We start from the raw sequence: 25730 nt of genomic DNA, 5'->3' as shown, positions 1-25730 counted from the left end.
ATTTTTTTTTTTTTTTTTTGGAGATGGAGTCTTGCTCTGTTGCCCAGGCTGGAGTGCAGTGGCGCCATCTCGGCTCACTGCAAGCTCCGCCTCCCGGGTTCACGCCGTTCTCCTGCCTCAGCCTCCTGAGTAGCTGGGACTACAGGTGCTCGCCACCGTGCCCAACTAATTTTTTGTGTATTTTTAGTAGAGACGGGGTTTCACCATGTTAGCCAGGACGGTCTCCATCTCCTGACCTCGTGATCCACCCCCCTCAGCCTCCCAAGTGCTGGGATTACAGGCGTGAGGCACCGCGCCCAGCCCCCTGGTTAGGGTATTTTATGTTCTATTTAAGTCTTTCCAGATTTTAACATTATGAAGATATTTTCTTGTATTATTTTCTAGAAATCTTACTGTTTTACCTTTCATTTTTATATCCATAACCCATTTGAAATGGACTTTTGTGTATAAGGTTGGGGTGAGATTTCACTTTTTCCATATGGAAATCCAATTATTCCAGTATTATTTACTGAAAAGACCATCTTTAACTTTCTCTTGCAGTTCCATCTTTGTCATAATGACACGGGTCTGTTTCTAAGCTCTCTATTCTAATCCATTCCTGTTTCCTTTCAGCAATGCCATACATTACTATAACTTTATTAAGGTTTATGAGCTAGTAAAGTAAACCTTACAATTTTTGTCTTTTAAGAGGTCGTTGGCATTTCCATATGCATTTTTAAAGTATCTTGTCAATTTCTATAAAAAAATCACAATTGGGATTTTGATTGGTATTGCATGGAATATGTAGATCAGTTTGGAGATAACTGACATCTTTAGAATAATGAGTCTCCCAATCTATGAACATTCTATATCCTTCTACTTATTTAGGGCTTTTAAAATCTCTCTCAATAATGCTTTATTGCTTCTTCATAGAAATCTTGTCTATCAGATTTATTCCTAGGCATGTGATTTTTAAACTTTTTATTTGAAACAGTTGCACACATAAAGTTGCAATAACAGGAAAAAAAACCTTTTTCTCCCTGAAGTACTTGCCAACATAATACCCCATCCTCTCCAAACATATTTCCTCCAATGAAGGAAATCCTCCTATATAAATAACCATAATACAACCATCAAGATCAGGATATTAATACTGATTTACTTCTAATATTTAATCCTTAAAGTTTTGACAGTTGTATAATGTCCTCTATAGCAAAAGTATCCACTTTAGAATCACACATTGCATTTAACTTTAATGTATATTTTAGTTTTCTTCGATATAGAACAGCTTTTCAGTCTTTCCTTATATGTCATGACTTTGACACTTTTGAAAATTACAGGTCAGATTTCCAATGTCCGCTAAGAGACACATAATGTTAAAACAAAACAAAACAAAACAAAAAACAGCACTTTGGGAAGCTGAGGCAGGCGGATCATGAGGTCAAGAGATGGAGACCATCCTGACCAACACTAGTGAAACCCCGTCTCTACTAAAAATACAAAAACTAGCTGGGTGTGGTGGCGTGCGCCTGTAGTCCCAGCTACTCAGGAGGCTGAAGCAGGAGAATGGCTTGAATCTGGAAGGTGGAGGTTGCAGTGAGCTGAGATTGCACCACTGCACTCCAGCCTGGTGACAGCGTGAGACTCCATCTTAAAAAAAAAAAAAAAATCATCCCTACCCTTACAACAAAAAATATACTAGACAAATTGCAAATAATGACTTTTTGCCAACCCACCATAGAAGAGGTTGCAGGGCAACCAAATGCTCCAAAGTCTGCAAAAAGACAGAAATTTGCAAGGTGAAACTGGACCTCAGTAGTTGCCCACTGAAGGCAGATGCTGCTGAACTTCATATAATCTGGTAAGAAGGCACAGCTAAAGCTTTTAAAATAAATTTTAAAAAGCCAAATGTGAGTGTGAAGTCCCTTGGGGCTGTAGATATAAGATGTAGTGGGTTAGCACCCACTTTCAGACTTTTCCTCTGGGAATCCCACCAGGTGCTCACAAGGAAAAAGAGAATCCTGCGAAAGTTATTCTTGTGGTGCTGCATTGGGGAGGGGAACAGCAGCCTCTGCCAAACTCCACCCAGACCCATCTATGCATCTCCCTCTATGGAATAAAATACTTAATCTATAATAAGACATTAGTAGAAAACCATTGCATCTGGGGAAAGGGAACAGAAAAAACAATACAAAAATCCCCAACACTACCACACTAACCTTGAGTGAGATATAGGCATATGTGCTATTTTCTGTCTATATAGTTGCCTGTTCTGGACATTTCACATAATTGGAATCACATTATTTGTTCTTCTGTGTCTGGCTTTTATCACTCAGTATAATGGTTTCAAAGTTCATCCATGTTGTAGCATGTATTAGTACCTCATTCCTTTTTATGGCCAATTAATATTATATTGTGTGGAAATACCATATTTCGTTTTTCCATTCATCCATTGATGGACACTTGGGTTGTTTCCACCATGTGGCTACTAAGAATAATGCTGCCATTAACGTTTGTATTTAAGTTTTGTTTGGATATATGTTTTCATTTCTCTTGGGTACATATCTACAAGTGGAACTGCTGGGCCAAATAGTAACTCAATGTTTAACTTTCTGAAGAAAACACCAAACTGCTTCCAAAGTAGCTGCACAATTTTACATTCCCAACAGCAGTGTATAAGGGTTCCAGTCTCTCCACATGCTTGTCAGTACTTATCTGACTTTTTGATTCAAGTTATCCTAGTGGGTGTAAAGAGGTATCTTATTGTGGTATTAATTTGCATTTCCCTATCACTAAAGCTGTTGAACATATTTTCATGTGTTTACTGGCCATTTGTTCATTCACTTTGGAGAAATGTTTATTTAGATCCTTTGTACACTTTAAAATTTAGTTGTCTTTTTATTATTGTGTTGTAAGAGTTCTTTATATAGTTTAGATAGAAGTCCTTTGTCAGATAAATAATTTTCAAATATTTTATCTTGTTCTATGGGTTTAATTCTCATTTTCTTGACAGTTTCTGTTGAAACACAGAACTTTCAATTTTGATAAAGTTCAATTCATCTATTTTTTTTCCAGTTGTTGCTTGTGCTTCTGGCATTATACTTAATAATCCATTGCCAAATCCAAAGTCATGAAGATTTGCCTCTATGTTTCCTTGTAAGGGTTTTATAGTTTGGGCTGTTAGTTAGATGTTGATCCATTTTGAATCAATTTTTGTATATGGTGTGAGGTAAGGGACAAACTTCTGTATTTTGCATGTGGTTATCCAGTTGTCTTGGGGCCATTTGTTGAAAAGACAATGCTCTTCCTATTGAATAGTCTTGCCATCCTTGTCAAAAATCAGTTCACCACAGACACATGGGCTTATTTCTGGACTTCCAATTTTATTCACTGGTATTCACTGGTCTATATATCTATCCTCATGACAGTACCACACTAAATTACTGTTTGTAGTTAAGTTTTGAAATAAGAAAGTGTGAGCTCTCAAATTTGTTCTTAAGTTTTTTTTTTTCTTTTTTTGGCCATTCTGGGTTCCCTGAGTTTCTATATAAATTTTAGTATCAGCCTGTCAATTTCTACAAAGCAACCCACTGGTATTCTAATGAAAACTGCATTGAATCTGTAGATTCATTTGGGGAGGACTGTCATCATAATAATAGTAAGTCTTTTGATCCATAAACATGGGATGTCTATTTACTTAGATCTTTATTTTCTTTCAGTAATGTTTTGTAGTTGTCAGAGTATGCCTTGTACTCTTTACCTAAATGTATTCATATTTTATTCTTTTGCAAATTGAATAGTTTTCGTAAGTTCATTTTAGGGTTGTTTATTATAAGTGCATAGAAATACAATTGATTTTTATATATTAATCTTATATTCTGCAACCTTGCTGAACTCACATATTAGTTCTAAAAGTTTTTTTCAGTGGATTGCTTAGGATTTTCTATGTACAAAATTATTTTATTGTCAAATATAGTTTTACTTCCTTCTTTCCAATGTAGATTTTTTAAACTTCTTTTTCTTGTCTAATTACCCTGGCTAGAACCTCCATTACAATGTCATATAGAAGTAGAAAAGTGGATATCTTTGTCTTGTTCTTGACCTTATGGGGAAAGCATCTAGTCTGTTCACCATTAAGTAGATATTAGCTGTAGGATTTCCATAGATGTCTTTTATTGAGGACATCCCTTTCTCGTCCTAATTTGGTGAGTGTTTTTGTCATGAAAGGGTGCAGGATTTTTTTTAAAAAATGCCTTTTCTATGTTTATTGAAATAATCTTGTGTTTCTTTTTAATTCTACTGATATTCTCTATCACATTAATTGATTTTTGGGTATAGGGAACAAACAACGTATCTGGATAGATTCCACTTGTTCATGATATATATTCTTTTTATTTGTTGCTGGATTTAGTTTGCTAGTATTTTGCTGATGAATTTTATGTCTATATGCATAATATATATTAGTTTGTAGTTTTCTTGTGATGTCTTTGTGTGGTTTTATTATCAGAGTAATACTGGCCTCATTGGGATGGATGGGGAAGCATTTCTTCCTCTTCTATTATTGGAAGAGCTTTTGAAGTATTAGGAATTGTTTGGTACAATGTTCTAAACATTAAATGTTTGGTAGAATTCAGCAATGAAGCTATTTGGATTTAAGCTACTCTCTGTAGTAGTTTTTCTATTATTAATTAAATCCTTTTACTTGTTATATGTCTATTTAGATGTTCTATTTCCTCGATTCAGTTTCAGTACTTCGTGCCTTGCCAGTCATGTGTCCATTTCATCTTAGTTATTTAATTCCTTTTTAGTCTGTATCTGGTTCTCATCTAATTTGATAATTACATCCTCTTAGTTTTCTAGCACAGGATTCTCAGGACAGTTACATACATCATCACAAGTTGATAATATTCAAGCCTTTACAAGTGTTTGCAACTACAGCAGACAGTTAGTTCTGCATTTAAATCACATGCCACAAAATTTCACATAATTTCTTCTTTTCAAGGGTATCCAAATCTAAGTATTCCTCCAAAAGATTTCACAGCATTTCCAAAGTTGTGCTGAGGAGCCACTTTATTTTGTCTTATGTGGCAGATATATAAGATGACTATTTTCCATAAGGCAGAATAGGTGATTTTGTTAAGTAATTGCCAGGATAAGCCATTTCCATATGCAGATTCAAGTAGTTGTTCAAGTTGGTCCACTGTTATATGAACAAAAGAATATTTAGCAGTATAAGGCCCTGCACTCAGCTAGTTGTCCTCCAAATTTCCACTGCCAGTTTTTTTACACATTGCTAGTTGTCCTCCAAATTTTCATTCTAACTTTCTTCCTGACTTACCAAAACCTGAATTTATCAGGGCAGCAATGTACCTCCATTAAATAACCTTAAGTTTTCAGGCTTGCCTATGGCCAGGAGTAGCGACGCAATATAATTCTAGTCAATGAGGGGTAAAAAGATGACTTTTGGTAGAATTTCTGGGAAAGCTTTTTTTTAAAAAAAAATTAAAATAAAAAGAAATAGAATCAACTGGCATAAGCATGTTGCTCTTTGTTTTTCCTCCTCTTCACTGTATTTTCATCTGCTTAACAGGGTCTTTTGCAAAACAAGAGCTTTTAATTCTGAAGTCCAATTTATCAATTTTTTTATTAATCATGTTTTTGGTGTCAATTCTAAGAACTCTTTGCCTAGCTCTAGATCATAAAGATTTTCTTTTATTTTAAAAAAGATTTATAATTGTATGTTTTACATTTAAATCTGTGATTCATTTTGAATGCATTTTGTATAAGGTGTTAGACTTAGGTTGAAGTTTTCCCTTGTCTCTTTCTTTTCTTCCTATGGATATCCAATTTCTCCAGCAATATTTGTTGAAAATGCAAACTTTCCTCCATTAAATTGCTTTTTCACTTTGGTCAAAAACCACTTGGGAATATTTGTGTGGTTCTACTTGAGTTCTCTATTCTCTTCTACTGATCTAATACCACAGAGCTTTGACTACTGTAGCTATATAAAAGTTTGAGGTAAGAGGCTACTTTATCCCATTTTATGCTTCATTTTCAAAATTGCTTTTTTGAAAAAGTTATTTTAGTTCTTTAGCCTTTCCATATAAATTTTAGAATAATTTTGTCTACATCTACAAAAAGAAATCCTGATAGGAATTTCTTGAAACCTGTATGTCAACTGGGGAGAGCTGACATCTTTACTACATTGAGCTTAGTCCTAATCATGAACATGGTATATTTCTTGATTTATTTAGATCTTCTTTTATTTATTTCATCAACATCGCATAGTTTTAAGAATGCAAGTCTTGTACATGTTTTGTTAGATTTACACCTAATTTTTTAAAAAGTAATTATAACAGTAATGTTCTATACTGTGGTATGGGTTTAGATTACACAAATGTATGCATTTGTTAAATTTGTTAAAATTCATTGATACAATTAGATTCATGAATTTTGTCTTTTGTAAAATGTACCTCAAAACTAAAAAGGAATTCCAGGTAACAATATACATGCTAAAGTATTTGGAGGTGAAATGTAAGAATATCTACAACTTACTTTTAAATGAATAAAAAAATTAAAAGGACTTGATGGATAAAGAGAGGGATGGATAGATGGCTACATATGTGATAAAGCAATATAGTAAATTATTGATTGTAAGAATCTAGTTGATGGCCATATAGGTTCCTGTATAATCCTTTCAACTTCTCTGCATATTTGAAAACATTCTTAATAAAATACTGGGAAGTAAGAAGTTAATACAGAGCAAGAGGTTAAATAAAGGACAAAATAAATCTAAATAAATCAAATTTACAAAAAATCATTAACTAATAAATTATTAGAATACAGCACAAAACTAGAACTAAGAAATAAATTCAAGCACTGATTCTTTGAAAAAATTAACAAGATAAAGCCTACCAACATACTCAGGGGAGAAAAATAAGAATGCAAAAACACAATGTAAAATATTAGGACAAAGGGAAAAAAATCTCCTATCTTTAAAGGAAATTATAGCAATTATAGGAGAATACTTTGCTTAAATTTAGAAATGAATTTTAAAATCCTGCATGAAAAGCATTTTTCTAGGAAAATAAATAACCATAACTGTCCCTGGAATATGTAGGAAACTTACAGACCTAACAAAGAAGAAATTGAGAAGTTTTATGGTAACAATATACTCTGTCTCTCTAAAACAGTAACAAAATATGCACAGTTTTAGAAGACTTCTCTCAAAATTAAAAAGAACATTAATTAAAACATTATTGAAACTGTTCTAAAGCAAAGAATTCTAAATAACGTTTATACCAAAACCTGAAAAATGCACATAAGCTAGAAAATTTTTAAAGATCTATCTTATTTCTGAATATTAAAGCAAAAATTCTGCATAAAATGAGAAAACAGGATTCAGCAACCCACTAAAAATTATTCACAATGACCAACTGCACTTTATTTAAATACTATACAACTGTTCAATATTAAAGAAACTAATATCACTCACCAAAATAATAGGTCAAATGAGAAGAATATCATAATCCCTCTACCCCATAGATGTTAAAAAGGCATTTAATAAAGTTTAGTAATAATTTCTGGTAAAGTTTTCTTAATAATATAAGAATAAATTGGTAACTCCTTAGCAGAATAAAAAAATTTATTTTAGTTTAACAGAAGCCAATAATTTGCTTAATGAGAAAACAGTAAAACTAGTCCCATTAAAATGAAGAATAAGACAAAGGCAACATTATTAAATATTTTTTGACAGTACCAGTAAATGCATTTAGTACAAAAAAGAAATATAAGGTATAAAAACTGCAAATTAGTAGATATAATTACATTAATACAGGATAATATAACTTTATAATTGGAACATATATAGTAATTTAAATATTAGAAACAAAGTATGGAAATTTTCAAAATTAATACACACAAAAATAGCTTTCCTGTATGTAAACAAGTTAGAAAATATAATAAATATTCTATTTGAAATTGCTATTCTCACAACAAAAATATTTAGTTTTAGCAACAAAATAAAATACCTAACAATAAACTTAGAAACGGTGCAGAAAAAAATTAAAACTATAATAAGGGAGATAAGGAAAACTAGGATAAATGGTGAGACAAATCTTACTGTTGGACAGGAAGGTGCAATTTTAAAAGTATGTTACTCTTCCTTAAGTTAATGTATAAATTTAATGTGATCACAATAAAGTTACCAGTTTATTTATTTTAGGACAACTAGGAAAGCTTATTTTAGATTCCATATAGAGACATAATAAGGCAAAAGTAGCCAGAAAAATCTTGAACAAAGTAAAACAGTAAGGAACTAAGTTTACCACGTAACAGAATTATAGTTTAAAAGCTATAGTAATAGAGTTTCATGCTGGCATATCAAAAGACAGATTAATGGAACAGAATTCAAAATTGGACCTAAGAGTTTAGTATATCATAAATGTGGCATTGTAAGTGGGTAGAAAAAAATAATTCATTTAATAAATTTTGTTGGAACAACTCAGCAGGCATTTAATAATAGGACTGGATTGGAAGTTTACTTCTTATATCAAAATGGATTCCTGATGGATCAAAAATTTAATCACAAAAAATACACTTGGACACTACTAAGAAAGACGTGTGAAAATTTCAAAACCCCAGAAATCATTTAAAAATGATAGACAAAGTAATTACATAAAAATTACAAATTTATGCATGACAAAGACAAAAGGCAAATGAAAAACTGAGAAAAATAGCATGCAACATATAAGACACAGTAATCAAATCTCTTGCATAGACAGAAAGCACTTACAGATCAAGAAGAAAAAATGTCCAATCAATAGCAAAATGGGCAAAGGATTTTATCAGGTAGCTTATGTACAGTCAGTAGATAAAACGTTCAGTTTCATCCATAAAGAATACATGAAAACAACACATATCAAGTAAACAATATCAGATTGTTGAAAACCAGAATGGGTGATTAACAGTATTGATGAGTATGGGAAAATAGGTAATCTCATTGTGCAGTACAGGATTAACACAGATGGCCTAGGCTGTCCAAACCCTGTACCTCCAAAGAAAGATTTGGACCTTATCCAACTCCTGGGAGATAACCTCTAAGACCCTGAAATATTCTGCCTGTTCAGAGTTTCTTTGTCTACTTGGGGCCTTGGGCTACATCAGATAGTTTATGCTAATAATGTGAGTTGTGGTGGGGGGCTCTGGGCCACATTATATTAATTTTGGATGGAGAGGCTGGGGACTGAATAACTAAGGCCAGCCACATGGGCCTTCCATGCAGACATAACTGGTCCCTAATAGAAACTCTGGACAACAACGCTGAATGAGCTTCCCTGATTAGCAGTACTTCATGGGTGTTATCTTACATCATGGCTGGAAGAAGTAAGTGCTATCTATAAAACTCCACAGAGAGAGTACAACTGGAAGCCCACATCTAGTCTCTCCTGGACACTGCCCTAAATCAATTCTGCTGATTTTAGTCTGTATCATTTCACTGTAATAAGCCACAACCATTAATGTAATGGTTTTTCTGAATTTCTCGAGTCCTTTTAATGAATCATTGAACCTTGGGGTGGTCTTGGGGACTCCTGATCACAGGTGACATCGGAAGTGGGATTCACTAGAATCACCCTGACTCACTGAAATGTGGTGAAAGAATGGTTTGGGAAAAGGAAGGATAAGAGGGTAGGAGTTGACAAAACTTTGATTCTGTATGGCCACTGGGCCACTCATGGTGTTAAGTAGCAGCTGTGTTGCAACCAGTGACTAGAAGTAAAAGTCACCACTGGAATTTAGAAATGATAAATCTAACTCCTAAAGAGTTGGCTCACTAGATGCATAAGGAAAGGCAAAATGACAAGAAACAAGCTAAATATACAATCTCTCAGTTATTATGTGTAATAGCTAAAATGACAGTAAAGTGTTGAGGCAAATCCTGATGCTGGGCCAAGCTTGAATTTCAGCTGGTCCAAGTTACAGACACTAGCTTCAGGGTTTCCAACAAAGGGACAAATAACATGCTGAAAAAACTGACAGCTAAAATAATATGAGTCATGAAAGAACAGGGAAAGACAAAAGGAAGAATCAAGGGACTCATCCCAGCAGGTTGGACACTGATGGGATCAAAGGCTTAATGAAGCACTACTGGAGATTACATAGACCAATAGGAGCTCCTGGCATACCCCAACTTTGAAGAGCTTTAAACAAATCTGTTCTATTTACCTTAGTCTGGAGGAATTAACAAAGCTGAAAGGCAAAAAGGACAATGAAAAATGTTACCTCAAATCATCCGTGGCAATTGTCTCACAATCTAATATGGATAAAGACTGATGAAAAGGGTCAGAGTCCTTTAGTCTGATCCTTGTTTGGGGACATGGGCTATATGCACGTGTGGTTAAAATGGACAGGGGGTGGAGAATAAGCTTTTCTGGGACTCTGACATGGCAGACCAATGCACTGAGGTTCCAAAATCTGTTGGGTGAAATCCTAATGTGGACTACAGTTAGGTTGGGAGGACTTAGCCATGAAATGGTTGATGAAATTAAGGTGAAAGTTGAGATTAAAACTGAAATACCTAAATGGACTTCATGTGAACTGGATGTATCTCCTTTACCTGAATGTATTGGGATGGATTTTATATCTGATTGGGGAACACTTCCCTACCTTATATTGTAAAACCAAAGGCATGTAAATTTGCCCTTTATCCAGTATACCTGCTAAATGGGAACCTACAGAACTGTCCAAGCCCACAGATTTTAGTTGGAAATAGTATAGAATACCTGGTGCACAAAAATAGATTACACCTTTAATCAATGATGTGTTAAAAAACTGGGCTGCTGGTACCAACACATTTTCTCTACAGTAGCCCTGTATGGACCAGAGAATGGGGCTATGGAAAAAGCCTGTGAGCACCATCCAGCAGTGACTGCCAGAATTTGGACCAGAAAATTTTCAGATGCAGCTATAAGATATACAGCTAAATTGAGAACAAATTACTAACTTGCTATTGGACATTAGTTGAAAATGCCCGTGACTAAATGTATTAGGGTTCTTCAGAAAAAATAGACCAGTAGACTGTGTGTGTGTGTGTGTGTGTGTGTGTGTGTATTATAGGAATTATATCAGTGAATATACACATATATGTATGCACATTGTCACAGAATTATGGAGATTGAGAAGTCTCATAATCTGCTGTGTGCAAGCTGTAGAACTAGGAAGGCTGGTGGTGTAATTCAGTCCAAGTCCAAAAGCCTGAGGACTAGAAGCTCTGATGTCTGGGGGCAGATGATGAATATCCCAGTTCAAGAAGAGAATTCACCCTTCCTCCATCCTTTTGTTCTATTCAGGCAGGCCCTCAATAGATTGGATGACGCCCCACCTCCTTACACTGGTGATGGTGGATCTTCTTTCCTGAATCTACCAATTCAAATGCTAATCTATTCCAGAAACACCCTCAGAGGGACATCCAGAAATAATGTTTTACCAGCTACCTGGGCATCCCATGGTCAAGCCAAGCTGATACATAAAATTAATTAACCATTATACTGAAGGACATATAACCATGAAAGCTGAAATGCCCATAATGCCTTAAGTGATGTGAGAGAAACACTCTAATAAGGTAGTGCCCAGAAGGGCTCCATAATAAATGGAAACGGTTTATACAGGACAATGTTACTGGGACAATGCAAGGAGGTACTCATTCTGTTCATGTGCAGGAGGTCTCTTTTCCACTGGAGCCTACTTTGAAATCAGCTGAGGTGCCACCAAATCCTATGGCCACCTGGGCAGCACCCTATGAACAGCTCTCTATTGAAAGAGAGCTACTAGGTTGACTGATGGCAGTTCCAAGGTGGATGGTCAACATCCTGTTTGGAAGACTACTGTACTACATCAGATGATGGAAAAGTTTTGATTGAAGAAAGTAAGAACAATCTGCTCAGGCTGAACTATATGCTGTCCGTGCAGTGATGAAAACACTGAACAAGTATAAAAGTTCCATTTAAAAATAATCAAAGTTTGGGTGTGCTAATGGCTGGCCACATGGTCAAATAAATGGGCAATGAAAAACTAGTCTATTAGATGCCCCATGTGGGGCACTATCCTATGGAAATCACCATGGGAATTAGGGGCACATTAAAGTAGGACATGTCAATGCCTACCAGAAGAACACTCTTCCAGGATCAGATGATGACTGGACCCACTAAGTGGAAAACTTGGTGTGCTTACTTAAGGTGGGCATGTAGGTCCATGAAATAAATGGGAATGGGAGAGGTGTAGAAATGTAGGCATGGGCTGATTGTTGGCATATTTCTCTTTTTCCCTCTGAGGCACAAAATATAAATAAATACTGCAAGAGAGAGAGAGACCGCAGGTGGCTATGGGCAGATTTCCTGGGGAGAAGGTGGCACACACAACTGACAAGTAACTACATCAGAATTCTGTGGTAGCCCCCAGACTATAAAAGGATCCTGATAGGACTAGACGTTTACTCTGGACTAGGCTTTGCACCCCCAGAGACAGATGGATACAAATGCTTAAAATACTATAAAAGGACTGAAACAGAAGATACTGTGGCAATTTGGACCATCAAGTTATATTTCTTCAGACCAAGAAACACACTTTACAGCCCATAGTGTCTAATGATGGGCAAAAAGATATCACATCAAAATGGAATAGTGGTTTACTAGAGAATTGGAAAAGGTAACTGAAACATTTTTTTTGGTCTAAAATGGGGGGTGATAAAGGCAGGAAGGGCTGACATATATACCTTCATGAGTGTGTATGCACATTCAACATGAGGGGGACAAGAGCGGGTCCCCACATGACAAATTCTTTTACTTTTATGGTGGATCTGGAGAAGAAGGGATGGAGGAGTACACTGGTACAAACAACAAAGTGATTTCTCAGGTCACCTCAACTTTTCTTTTTTCCTACCTGGGGCAGTGGTTGGAGACTGCAGGTGCTAGAAACAGGAATCATTCCTAAGCAAGAAACCTACCTTTCAACCTTTATGTCAGAATTGCTATGGGCCTAATGGGGTGGACTGTATCTTCACCCCATCTGGCAAAATTCGGATTGACAGTGAATGGAGCTGTATTTCTTGGTGGTCAAGATGCCCACTAGTTCTATACCTATATATTCTTACTCTAAATAAAATGGAATGAGCTGAAAGGAGGCATGAGCTAGACTGGTATTACTGCTGGCAATCTAGACCAGCACAGTGGATAAGCCTAACAACTCTTCCAAAGGTGAAAATGTTTGGGTAAAAAATTATGACAAGTGAAAAATAGGAGAAATAGCCAAGGCACAGGAATAAATAAATGAATTAGGTAATGAGGAAAATCTAGTATTACACTGGTGCTTTGAGAGAGGCTCGGAGCAAGAGACTGTAGTCTCTTAGCTTAATTATACTAGATGCCCAAAAAGGTGAAGTCAGTTTTCTAAGACCAACCTTGCTCTTAGAAGCTGAAAAGCTTGAATGGAAGCCTGCAAACTTGAGTGGCATTGCTCTGGGAGGCATTCTGGTCATATGATATAATGATGAACTGGACCAATTAATTGTTAATGACAGAGGTAATGGGCCATTATCTCTTGATTCTTATTTTTCAGGTTACATCTACTACAATACTGCAGATACAGTCTAACATCGGTACTGCTGGAATGATTCCTCTCCCTTATGTAAGTAAGTCAAATGATGATGATCAAATGTATTGGAAAATTGAATCACAGCCTCCTTGGTATGTAGTATCAATGAAAAATGGGCTAATAACTGGATCTACTTAATTATGAGTTAATTTCTATGCTGAGTAATTATGTACAAGTTTGTCAAAAGGTATAAATAGTAGAATATTAAAATAGGAGATAATCATATTATACAAACTAGGCTCTCTGTTAAGAGAGCCTAGGCCAAGGGACAGTGAGTAGCCTGTGCATAAATGATTAACTCAGCAGGTCTTGGTTGTCCAAACCCTGCACATTGTAAAGGTTTGGACCTTGCTAAACTCTTGGGAGATAACCTCTGATGCCTTGGAATACCTTGCCTCATAAGAGTATCTTTGTCTACCTGGGACCTTGGGCTATGTCAGATAGTTTATGCTAACAACTGATTTATTGTGGTGGTGGTGGTAGAGGGCTTGGACACACAGTATCGATTTTGACCCCTGGAAAGGCCAGAGACTAAGTAACTAAGGTTAGCCATGTGGGCACTGAATGTAAATATAACCAACCTGCAATAGAAACCAGTGACATCAAAGCTAGATGAGCATCCCTGATTAGCAGCACTTCATATTATCTCACATTATGGCTGGGAGAATTAAGTGCTGTTCCTAAGACTCCACAGGGAGAGAACAACTGGAAGCTTGTGCTTGGTCTCACCTGGACTCTGCCGCATAGCAAGGGTCCCCAACCCTGAGGCCATGGACCAGCACTGGTCCTATCAGTTCAGCAGCAACAGTTCAAGATCCCTTGAACAAGATCCCTTGAACTGTGCATGCAAGGGATCTAGGCTGTGTGCTCCTCATGAGAATCTAATGCCTGATACTCTGAGGTGGAACAATTTCATTCCAAAACCATCCCCCAACATCTATGAAAAAATTGTCTTCCCCGAAACTGGTCCCTGGTGCCAAAAAGGTTGGGGACCGCTGCTATATGCCATTATTACCTTTGCTGATTTTAATCTGTATCTTTTCAGTGTAATAAACCATAACCATGAGTATAATGGCTTCTCTTGAGTTCTGTGAGTCCTTGAAGCAAATCGTTGAATATGAGTCATCTTGAGGACCCCTGACCATACTCATAAACTATTTGCTTTTATGACTATAAATTGATGCAACTTTTTTTGGAGGAAAATTTGACAGTATCCTTATACCAGAAATTCTAGCAAAATACCCCTAAAATATGTATGTCTATATGCATTAGGCCACACATAAAAGGATATTTATGCAGTTCTGTTTGTCAGAGCCAATGACTGGAAACCCCTTAAATTCATTAATAAGGTACCAGTTAAAGAAATTCTGATTCATCCATTTAATGAAATCTGATGTACCAGTTTATAAAAAAGGAGATTAATATATATAAACTGATATGGAAATACTTTCAAGATATATGGCTGTGTAAGACAGAGTTAATTTATAGCTGGACTGGAAAAGCTCTATTTTTACCTCTGGGGAATTCTGGCTGTCCAGCTTTGACTCTTGGCCAAGATAAGAACAGTAAGATTAATGATGTGCTGTTTACTGTCTGAAACTGCCCCCGAAAACCCCGCATGGCCAGTTTGTTTACTGATGGTTTTCATTTGGCAGAATCAGGAAGACAGCCTGGCTTGATGTCATGACTACAAGGGCCTAAAAAACCAGATGGGAACTTTTGCCTTGAGGTTTTCTGAAGCTAAGATGCATCACATAGATCTTGGTGTTTCAATCTGAAGACAGGCAGTGTGTGTGAATAAGGCCCCTGGAAAGCTTGCACCTGAGCCCCAATGCTTGCCATAGTATCTTTCTCTTGCTGCACCTATCCTTTGCCTTTAAATAAAAGCCACACAGAAGAATGCTCTGTGAAGTCTTGTAAGTCCTTTCAAATATCCAAATTTGTAAAATCTTTGCAATAGTCAAGTGACAAAAGCAGGGTCTAGGGCAATATGTAAGACTGTGGGAAGTAAACTTTCTGAAATGCTAGCAAGCAAAGTGGAAAAAGCCATCAAGGACAAATGTGGGTGAAGATTATGAGTCTTCCTACACAAGGATGTATTATATTGGGTGTTCCAGTTGGCTTGAGGACCAGCGGAGCTTGCAAAAATTTCAGGGACGCAGACGGAAAATAAAAGAGCAGTGGCATAGCCCAAAATAAAACTTTTATCCAGCATGACTCTACCTTGCACAGACAGTGTCACTAGTAGCTGTGTGACATGACTCTGGGGATCTTGGGAAATGTATGCTGAGAGAGGCTGCATCTGCACCTGTACTGTGTGGTGACTGCACCTTCACCAGGGTGGAGGCTGGGTTCACAGAGCCCAAAGCCTATTTATTATATAAGAGATCTGAAAGATGGCACCACAAACTCTAGCCACTCTTATAACAATATTTTGGTTAGAAATTATATTTAAAATTTCAATAGAAGAGGCCAGAAACACAGCTGCCCTCATCTGAAAGAACCTCAGCAGTAACAGTGGGGGATTACCAAGCAACCAAAGAAAACAGAACCTCTCCCAACTCTGAGCTGCTGATGGTGACTCCTGCAACTGAGGGCAAACATGACGGCTGAAAGTGAGGGCTAGGAAATTTAAGGAACAGAAAGGTGTGGCAAGGATGCAACAGAAGGGTTTTCTAGTTAGATGAGGTGGAACAGAGTTGAGTGGAATGAGCACATGGGGCTGGAAGTGACACTGAGAAGCAGTGGCCCGATGGGATCTTGCTTTCCTCTTCCTTTTGGGTCTCTTCTGCTCTCATTCTCTCATCACTGCTACCGGAGAGAAATCAGGCAGAAGTCACAGTAGGAGCATACGGATTTTCCTTTATTGCTCCTTATCCATTCTCTCTGCCACAGATATGTCATGAGGCGGCTGGGAAAAAGAACCAAAGTACAAAAAGAAAGGCTTGGTGGAAGGTTCAAATTCAGTAGCATGGCAGTGTTTTCTCTGCTTGACTTTTTTATTTCCTGCCCTGGTGCTGTAGAAAAAATGAGGTTGGAGGGGGTGGTAACAGAGGAGAGGTGGGGATGATGGTAGAAGGACTGAAAGGAGAAAAAGGGAGAGAGATGTCCTATACTACAGAAGATAAATATATACCCAGCTTTGAAGAGATCGGTACGAATAAGTGATTCTGTTTAGTATTATTAAGCATGAATTCTTTAATATGTTTTTAACCCTATAACTTTGGAATTCTTGAAGAAAATTAACTTTGTTCTCCATGAACAAAAATCAGTGTTCTTTCTCTCTCTCCACCCCTCTCCTTTCTCCCCATATCTATCTATCTATATGCCAGATGATATATGAAGAAAATTTAGTTTTTAAGAACTCCTAGTAGGCACTGTAATAAGTATAGTTATAAAAAGTGTGTATGTGTAATTTTTTATTCACCAATGAATGTCTTTAAGATCTCTACCTGGCAATAAATGCCTCAATCAACAAAAGGTGGAGAGTTGTGGCAGTGAAAAGATGGTGAACAATGGGATGTTTCTGTCATACCTGTGCATAGATTGGAGAGATGAGGCTATAAGCTTTACCTAGGAAAGCAAAAACTGAATTTGGGAATGGACACATACAGAAGCATTAAAAATCTATATATACTAAAATATACACTCTTCAGTTTCATAAACATCCATTAAAGGAAAAAGCAGAAAGTGGGTAAAAGACAAAGAAGCAGAAAGAGAAAATGAAACAGGAAAAGAAATGGAAAAAAGAAAAAAGGCAGAAAGAGGTAAAAGAAGATAAAGATACACTAAGAAGAAGACAAACATACAAAGAGGAAATGAGAAAGAGACAGAAAGCAACAAAGAGCAGGACTGCAGCTCACAGCCATTCCAGCATAGCCTCCATCTATGCCTTCACTCTGTGTATGAGTTTGTGCCTGGGACACCGTCATGCCCTTTGCAATTGTTTAGAATTGCTAAAGCTTCAGGAGCCAAGCAAATGCTGTAAGTGCCTCCATTTAAGCCCATGTGGCTACTGAACACTTGAAATGTGACTGATCTCAATTCAAATGTCTGTAAAGATAAATGCACACCAGATTCTGAAGACTTTGTACAAAAAGAATGTGAAATATTTTGGATATTTTTGGGTTAAATAAAATACATTTTTAAAGTTAATTTCATTTTCTTTTTGCCGTTTTAAATGTGGCTACAAGCAAATTTAAAATTACATATGTGGCTCACATTATATTTCTGTTGGAATGTACTGTTTTCTAACATTGTGAGTCTCCTCATTAAAATCAAGGTTGGCAAAGTAAGTTTGCTCATGTCTGAATCGCTCAAACTGCTAAAAACATACCAATATGCTGGACTTTTTCATCGATGACTTCACAATGGTATGGCCACCGTGTTGGGCTCAGTGGACCAGAAGAAGAGACACCATATAAATCCCGTGGTTCACGAAGACGTGGCACCCATCTCCCTAGCTGATATTCTAATAGTATCTGTGTAGTCCGGGGGAAGAAGGGATCACCAAAAGAGTCAGCTGAGAAAAAGATTCAAACACAATCATGAGTGGGAAGAAGAAAAATACCAACTCCTGTAATTTTTATATAGTTCCTTTTTTCCTTTCAACACTATTCAATGTGTGGGTATCATTACAAATGTTTTATAATTCATGGCACTTTTTATAAAAGTACTAATGAAATTTTGTGATGATTGAGCTTCACAATAGCCAAAAAATAGTTGACCTTTATACTATTAATTTATTCTAAAAGCTCACTACTACTTTAAAAACATTTGTTTCTTGTAGCTCTTCTAGCAAATCATCTAAATGTCTAATGAGTTAAATACAGTGATGAACTATAATTCCTCACTACTTACTGGAACTGTATTCTCAAGGTTTGCTGGTGAACTGAGTCACAACTTTTTCTCAGTTTTCCTTCTAGAGCTACTGTGTGATACAATGCCAGGAACACAATTCATATAGACTAGTATGGGGCCACACCAAGAAGGCCGTGCAGTGGTCTGGTATATTGGTGTGATACTGTATGGCATCAGTTTGACGTTGATGATCACCCCTCCTTAAGCGTACTTCTCTTATGACACATTTCCTGGATTTCCCCCTCCCTTCTACATATTTGGTTTTCCATTTGTCTCACTGACTCCTCTTGCTCTTTCACCTCTGAAATGTGGCTTTTTGCCGAGACGTAGTTCTTGGTTATTTTTGTACAACAGCTGATACAGCAACTGGACTGGAGCTCAGATAACTGGATTCCTTCCCTTTTATCACTTTTTTTTGTATGACTTTGTTTGGGCAAGGCAGCCTCTTTGAACATAAATCTTACTACAGGTCAATAACTAATAATATCACCTGCCCTAGCTACTTATCAGGATTGTTCTATAGACTCATTCATCCAACAGATACTTATAATGCATCTAGTATGTGCTAAAAACTATAAACAGACAATTGCCATACAGAGTGAAAAAAACAGTGTCCCTGCCATCATGAGCTTAAACTGTGGTAGGACATATATAAGTAGGAAAACAAGATAATTTCAGTGATGACAAATGCTACAAAAATAAAACACAGAAATATAAATGAAGATTAGAAACAGGAAAGTGGGAGTGAGAATGCTATTTTAGATAGGGTGGACAGGCAAGATTTCTCTAAAGAGGTAACGTGACCTGACGCCTAAATAATGAACTCAGCCCTGGAGTAAAGACTGTTCTGGCTGGACACACTCTAACAAAGCTGAAAGGCAAGCCTCAAAGTAATGAAACTGATCCACAAGCAAAACAACTGCTTATCAGGACAAAGTTCAACATTCTTTAACTGAATACAACAAAATCCAGCAACCACATGTAAAATTTGCAAGTTTGTCATTCAATCAAAAGTTAATGAACAAGAGTTCTAGTCCTGCTGTGGCAACATAAGTCTTATACAGGCCTTCTCTCTCACTAATTACAACTCAATTCTAGATAAAATACAGAAACATAACTATCTGAAGAATTTGAAAAGTAAACAAGAGCAGACTGTAGAGTTAAAACTTAGAGAAGCACTCCCACAGGAAGGTGAATCCAGACCCTTGTTTGCTCTAGTGTGCTGAATGAATGTTTGCTCTAGCGTGCTGAACAGAGCAGTGCGGTGCAGTGGTGCAAATGGCTAAATCTCAAATAGAAACTCAGTCCTTTTTTTTCCATTTACTAAAGTTTGGGGTTATTTTTATTATAAATGTTTGATTCCAAAATGCTTGAGAGTAGTCTTTTCTTTTTCTCTTGAGCCGAATAATTTAGTCACACCACTCTAACAATGATAATATTCTATTTAGTGATTACCTACTATGTGCCAGAACCAGTGCTGGGAAGAGATACAAACATTGATAAGATAGTCTCTGAGATCAAGGCGTTCTCAGTACAGAGAGAAGGAAGGAAGGGTTAGGTGATGTGATACCGCAAGGGCAATCACGCAGGCATATACAGGATGTCATGGGAGAATGTGGTGGGGTTCTCAGTAGTGTAGAGGTTGAGAAATTCTGAATGACTAAGAAATGACATATGTACACACACAATAAAATAAAAAAAAATCCTTCTCCAAATCAGAAAACCAGTCTTAATCTTAACAGAAGAACCAAGAAAAGGGGTCCTTACAGTGTGGAAGGAACCTGAAGGGAAGAAAGGAACCAGAGAAAGGTATCTCCTAATCCTGTGTATGAGCCCACAGAATTGGGCTAATCCCTGAGCTATGAAAGCAGACACACTCTCAGAGACTATGAAAACTTAACTGAAACTTTAACCACCCTCCCAACCCACACACAAATGTCTCAGCTCAACCCCTGAATTACACATGTGCAAGATAGTCCCAAACCAATATAAGGAAAACTTAAGAGAACTAAACAGGGCTTTGAACCATCTATAAAAGTCTCAAAACTCCTGAACTACACTGGCATGGGAAAAAATCAGCATAGCAAAGGCTTAGAGATGAGAAATCAGATCTGAATTATTATCCACAGAAGGGGTGCCAGAACTTACTGTTTAAACCTAACTGGATTGATTGCCTGCTAGAAGAAATACATTGACCCAGAATCTACACAACATAGCATGAACAACGGAAAACCAGGAATAGGACCAGTTCTCAGGGCAAAAGGCAATCAACAAATGTTAACAACAAGATAACCCAGATGTTAAAACAATCAGACAAGAAGTTTAAAGGAGTCATTACAATTTTGCTCCACGAGGTAAGGGAAACACACACTTGTACTGAATTAAAACATAAGAATTCTTGGTGAAGAAATAACACATTGCTGGGAATGCAAAGGGATATAGCCACTTTTGAAAACAGATTCACAGTTTCTCATATAGTATATATTTAGCATATAACCCAGCAATACTATTCCTAGGGATTTACCCATGAGAAATAAAAAACATGTTCACACAAGGACTTGTACAAAAATATTCACAGGAGCTTTATTCATTACAGCCCCAATTTGTGCATGAATGGATGGCTAAATGGAGAAATTGTGGTCTATTCACATAATGGAATACCTCTCAACAATAAAAAGGAACTACTGATATATGCAACAACATGGATAAATCTCAAGAGTATTATGCTAAATGAAAGAAGACAGAAAACACAAAATGTATGATTCTGTTTTGTGAAATTCTAGAGAAGCCAAATATGGGCGGGGGCGGGGGGGGGAATGCAAATCACTGGTTGTCTGGAGCCAGGAGTGAAGCCTGGAAGGAGAGGATCTACTGCAGAGACACAGGAACACTTAGGGGTGATTAAATGTTTTACATCTTGCTTTTGGTAATGTTCTAAACAAAGAAAGCAACATAAAAAGGGATTACTATAAATGGGTAATTCATATCAACTAAGAATATGAGTAGATAATAAGCCTGTAGAAGTAATTCTCTATTTCTCTAGCAATCCCAGAAATGCTAGTTAAAGGAGTGAGTTATCCCCTGTCTCCTAATAGGTTGGCAAAATTTAAAAAACAGAAAAGGGTAGCAGGGAAAAGTCCACAAAACAATACTATAAAATTTCTATGCCTATGGGTATAGATATGTGTAATGCAAAGAAGAAGTTCTAGAATGATACACATCAAACTGAGAATGGTGGTTATTTCAAACAGGAAGATTTATTTTAGGATGGTGGTAAAAGACAAAAGAAAAAAAAGATAAAGGCCTTAACTTCAATTTCAGAGTACTTGTGATACATATGTAAATACTGAGTAGAGATATTTTAGCATTTGAAAGTACAACTCTAAGTATAAATCTTTAAAAATTAAGTATACATCAAGATGCCCACACACATGTTCAGTTGCAAATGAATGACTTTATTAAGGAGACTCTTTAGACAATATACTTCGTTTAAATGAAGATGTACTTCTAACATAATCTGTCCTTTATAACTGGAGTCATATACTCAATACAATTAAAGAAATGACAAGGTAAATCCTTATGTTAAATATAAGATAATCACCACTTTCATTTATTATATTCTAATATAAAATAGGTTTACGTAAAACAAACCTGAAAAGTTTGAATTCTGCAAGTGGATACATTTCTCTTTCACAATCTACTAGAATAATCATTCCCTATATTATTCAATCTGACTTTTTAGTTTCCTCATCTTCTTTTTTATCCACTCAAGGTTTTATACTAAACAAAAACTATATGAATAGGTTCAAACCTGTTAAAAGTGCACACCGATGAAAATCTTCACTTACAAATTTCATGAACATATCCTCATCCTAAAATAAGAATTTAAAAATATTTCTCTTTAAAAAACCAACAGTTTTCAAATCCAGATTTTTTTTACATCTATTTTAGTACTTGGGATTGAGTGTATGTCTTTAACCTTTAATAAATGAGAAAATTAAAGGATTATTATCGGCTACTGGTCTCAATGCACCCAACACTTCAAATATTCTGAAACCTTAAAGTTTGCATCCTTCATTCCTCCTCTTCCACTGGGTGAGGTCATAATAATGACTTTATGGAAGGAATGAAGTTTAAAGATTCTTGGTAAACCTGGGAAAACAATTTAAATTAAAAATAAAATTGGCTGGGCGTGGCGGCTCATGCCTGTAATCCCAGCACTTTGGGAGGCCAGGGCAGATGGATCACCCGTGGTCAGAAGTTTGAGACCAGCCTGGCTAACATGGTGAAACCCTGTTTCTACTAAAAACACAAAAAATTAGCCGGGCGTGGTGGCGCACGCCTGTAATCCCAGCTACTCGGGAGGCTGAGGCAGGAGAATCCCTTGAACCCAGGAGGCAGAGGTTGCAGTGAGCCGAGATCGCGCCATTGCACTCCGGCTTGAGCAACAAGAGCGAAACTCTGGCTCACGAAAAAAAAAAATAACAAAAAGAAAAACACAGAAAGCCGTAATTCCTTTAAGTAGTTAAAGTAAGCTTTAAGAGCTTATTTCGGGACATTAGTTTACATACATAATTTACACTTCAATAAAATTTGAAGGAAATATCTCAGAATATGTAGTAGAAACAGACTAAAGAATTTTAAATACTACATTTTCCCCCCTTTTTCTTCTTCCATGTCCCTTCCTCTATGACATCAGAGCCACAATAAACTGTTATGGTGATACACAACAAGGTTAGAACATGGTGGTTCTACTATGATTCATACTACGATGTAACACAATCCAATCAGCACATATAAGAAAATAAGTGGACACTAATCCTAAAAACCCTACTAAAAATTTCATACACAAATTTTAATAAAACCTAGAAGAATCTTAGCTAAAATATTTTCTCAAAAAAATACAAACACAGTTTCTCTTTCTAGACAGGGCATAGTGTTCCCAGTGATAGCTCAGCTTTTTCAGCCAAATTATTTCCCAACTTCAATGACAATAATTTAAACATCCAATTGATTTTTATATCCAATTGACTTTATAATACTTTAATTAGGGATTTATATAATACAAATTTTATCTCCAAGTAAAACAAAGTTGAGAAAAACATACCGATTCATCTTCATCACTGATTGTTCTGTCTGAATAGTCTTCCTTTTCTGAATCTTCTGACATCTCTTCCAGTGTTTGACTTGAGATTTCTTGTAATATACGGGTAGGCTGTAAAACAATTTCTAAGGAAATTATTTGACAGCTTTTCTTTTCAAGCTGTGTTTACTACATTAAATGAGTACTCAAAAATATATTCAATTGTATTTAACAGTCACAACAGTCTTCTCTAAAAACTACAGTACAACTAATAACACCTTCAATTTCAGAGATTTAAAGGAATTTTCCACGACTGTAAGAGACAACAACCACAATAAAAGACAAATCAAGTAAATCATTTAATTAAAAGGAATTTCCAGAGTATACAGCCAAATCATTCACATTTTATTATATTTACAATTGAATACTACACAGCAAGTTCAGAATGATACTGAGGCATTAAAAGATAATGAATTTTAAAAATTAGTCACTTTGTGAAATGTAGCAATATAATTTTAAGTTTTCTCCTTGATTTTCACTTGACCAAAAGTTCAAGTGACAAGACTTTACATTTTGATTATCATTCTGTAGATACTGTCTAATATTCATTTATATTATTCTTATTCTTAGAAATCTAAATAGCTACCAGAAGGTTGTATCGGTAATGACCACTACCATTCTATGTAAGTATCTTCCCATGTGGTTAATACTAAGACCAGGGAATAATCGAAATTTCTTGTCAAGTTCCCATCGTTCTTGAGAGACCAAAGGACTCGACAATTGCAAATCTATTGGTTTATGCCCCTCTCTACAGAAAGCATGTTTTGCAGCGTGGACTACCTATAAGTTAAGTCCAAGCTCTATGGCAAATCACTGCCAATGCCACGGAGCCGATTGTCTCATAGATGACACCTTCAGTCCTAAGAAACTGAAGTTTTTGCCTGGGCATCACAACTCCACATTTGGAAAACCCGACTGGCGTAAATTCCACTCCTTACAGGTGCACACGGGGCACACGAAGTGCTGACCTGCTGTGGATACAGCTCTGGCCTCAGGGGAAGTCCCTTATTCACCGGCGCTCCGCGGGTGTCTTCCACCACCTCGGAGGAGGGCAGGTGCGGGCGCGTCCACGTTCAGCCGCGTCCCGACAGTACCAAGGGGTTTTTGGCGGGAGCCAGGATGAGGCCACAACTCTAGGCGGCCGAGTTCCTTCCCGCACTCACTCCTGGCCACCAGGGTGTGGTGAGGCGCTCATTTTCCGGGGCGCGCTCGCTTCCCGCAGGGGGCGCCCCACCTTCCTTCTGCCTACCTCACCGTCCCGTTGGGGCCGGCACCTAGATCCTGGCCGAGTCCTCTGGTCAGGCCAGTCGTCGCTTCCGTGCAGGGACAATATCTTGGGATCTAGCGGAGAACCCAGGGTCCAGCCGCTAGAAGGAATGCCACTACTGGCGATCCGCAGCCCCAGCCACGCCCCCAACTCTCGTCACCAGGCAACGGGTCCGCCCTCGCGAGACTTTGAGCAGCCCTCGGCGATCACCTACAACCAGTGCGGAGGAAAGGAGCCTGCGCAGGTTTTGGCCCCAGGAAGTCGGAGCCCAGAGCATGCTGGGAACTTGGGGTGGGCAGCAGGGCGGTCAGAGAGGGTGTCTGGGAGGCGTTGGGGTCTGTTGGAAGAATTTAGGAGCGTGGAAGGCCAGACAGCTAATAATTCCTAGTCGAAGTCTGCACTTCGACTATTGCCTTAGAGGAGGCATGCTGGTTAGGACTGCGCCTTGGAGCCCACTTGACTTTTAACGGTGTGACAATGGACAAATTACCTGAACTTCTTGGGTACAGTACTTGAAACTACTCCTTGGAGATGTTAGAATATTAAAAAGTACGTTCGTCTTGATTTTTATACAGACTGAGTTCCATTCTACACAGTTGTGTGATTAATTCTCTTTATTCAATTCGGAAAATGAGGCTTTTCTCCTTAAATACTAAATGGAGAGTCATAGATGAACTAGGGTGAATTCTCAAAAATTATCAGCTCAGAGATTCTTTATAGCAATCGTCAGCTAGCATGTTTAACACTGTTTTCCTGATCACTGCAAATCACTATATGTAGTCTCATTTAATTAACAGACGTTATTCATGAACATCCCATATTGATTTTTTCCCT

At 37.1% G+C, this 25730-nt stretch overlaps 1 protein-coding gene and 2 long non-coding RNA genes across 12 annotated transcripts in view; 2 read left to right on the top strand and 1 right to left on the bottom strand.

Moving 5' to 3' along the window:
• LOC114677040 (uncharacterized) overlaps positions 1 to 15526 on the top strand; it is a 74026-nt gene extending 58500 nt beyond the window's left edge. Inside the window, exons 2-3 of the long non-coding RNA XR_003728354.2 lie at positions 13591 to 13659; positions 15282 to 15526. This is a non-coding gene — a long non-coding RNA (uncharacterized LOC114677040). The remainder of the gene's footprint in view (positions 1 to 13590; positions 13660 to 15281) is intronic.
• AGBL3 (AGBL carboxypeptidase 3) overlaps positions 1 to 25038 on the bottom strand; it is a 136596-nt gene extending 111558 nt beyond the window's left edge. For 3 of the 10 annotated variants that reach the window (XR_013415607.1, XR_013415606.1, XM_015134966.3), the window contains exons 1-4: positions 24598 to 25038; positions 23594 to 23701; positions 22298 to 22358; positions 17963 to 18148 (exon numbers count right to left, since the gene is read on the bottom strand). Coding sequence is in view for 3 of the 10 variants with exons in the window: in XM_015134966.3 (XP_014990452.3) it covers positions 17963 to 18148; positions 22298 to 22358; positions 23594 to 23656 (310 nt within the window). In the remaining 7 variants the exon portion in view is untranslated. Of the gene's footprint in view, positions 1 to 12819; positions 16538 to 17962; positions 18149 to 22297; positions 22359 to 23593; positions 23716 to 24597 lie in introns of those variants that run through there. The other 7 variants (XM_028846325.2, XM_077997373.1, XM_077997374.1 and 4 more) reach the window with 6 other exon arrangements.
• Positions 25039 to 25171: 133 nt separating this feature from the next.
• Positions 25172 to 25730, top strand: part of LOC106997680 (uncharacterized) — a 103688-nt gene continuing 103129 nt past the window's right edge. The window contains exon 1 of the long non-coding RNA XR_013415622.1: positions 25172 to 25445. This is a non-coding gene — a long non-coding RNA (uncharacterized LOC106997680). The remainder of the gene's footprint in view (positions 25446 to 25730) is intronic.

Source organism: Macaca mulatta, chromosome 3, assembly GCF_049350105.2.
Source record: "Macaca mulatta isolate MMU2019108-1 chromosome 3, T2T-MMU8v2.0, whole genome shotgun sequence".
NCBI lineage: Eukaryota > Metazoa > Chordata > Mammalia > Primates > Cercopithecidae > Macaca > Macaca mulatta.
The sequence above is the reverse complement of the archived record's forward strand: the minus strand, read 5'-3'. Positions and strand labels throughout refer to the sequence as shown.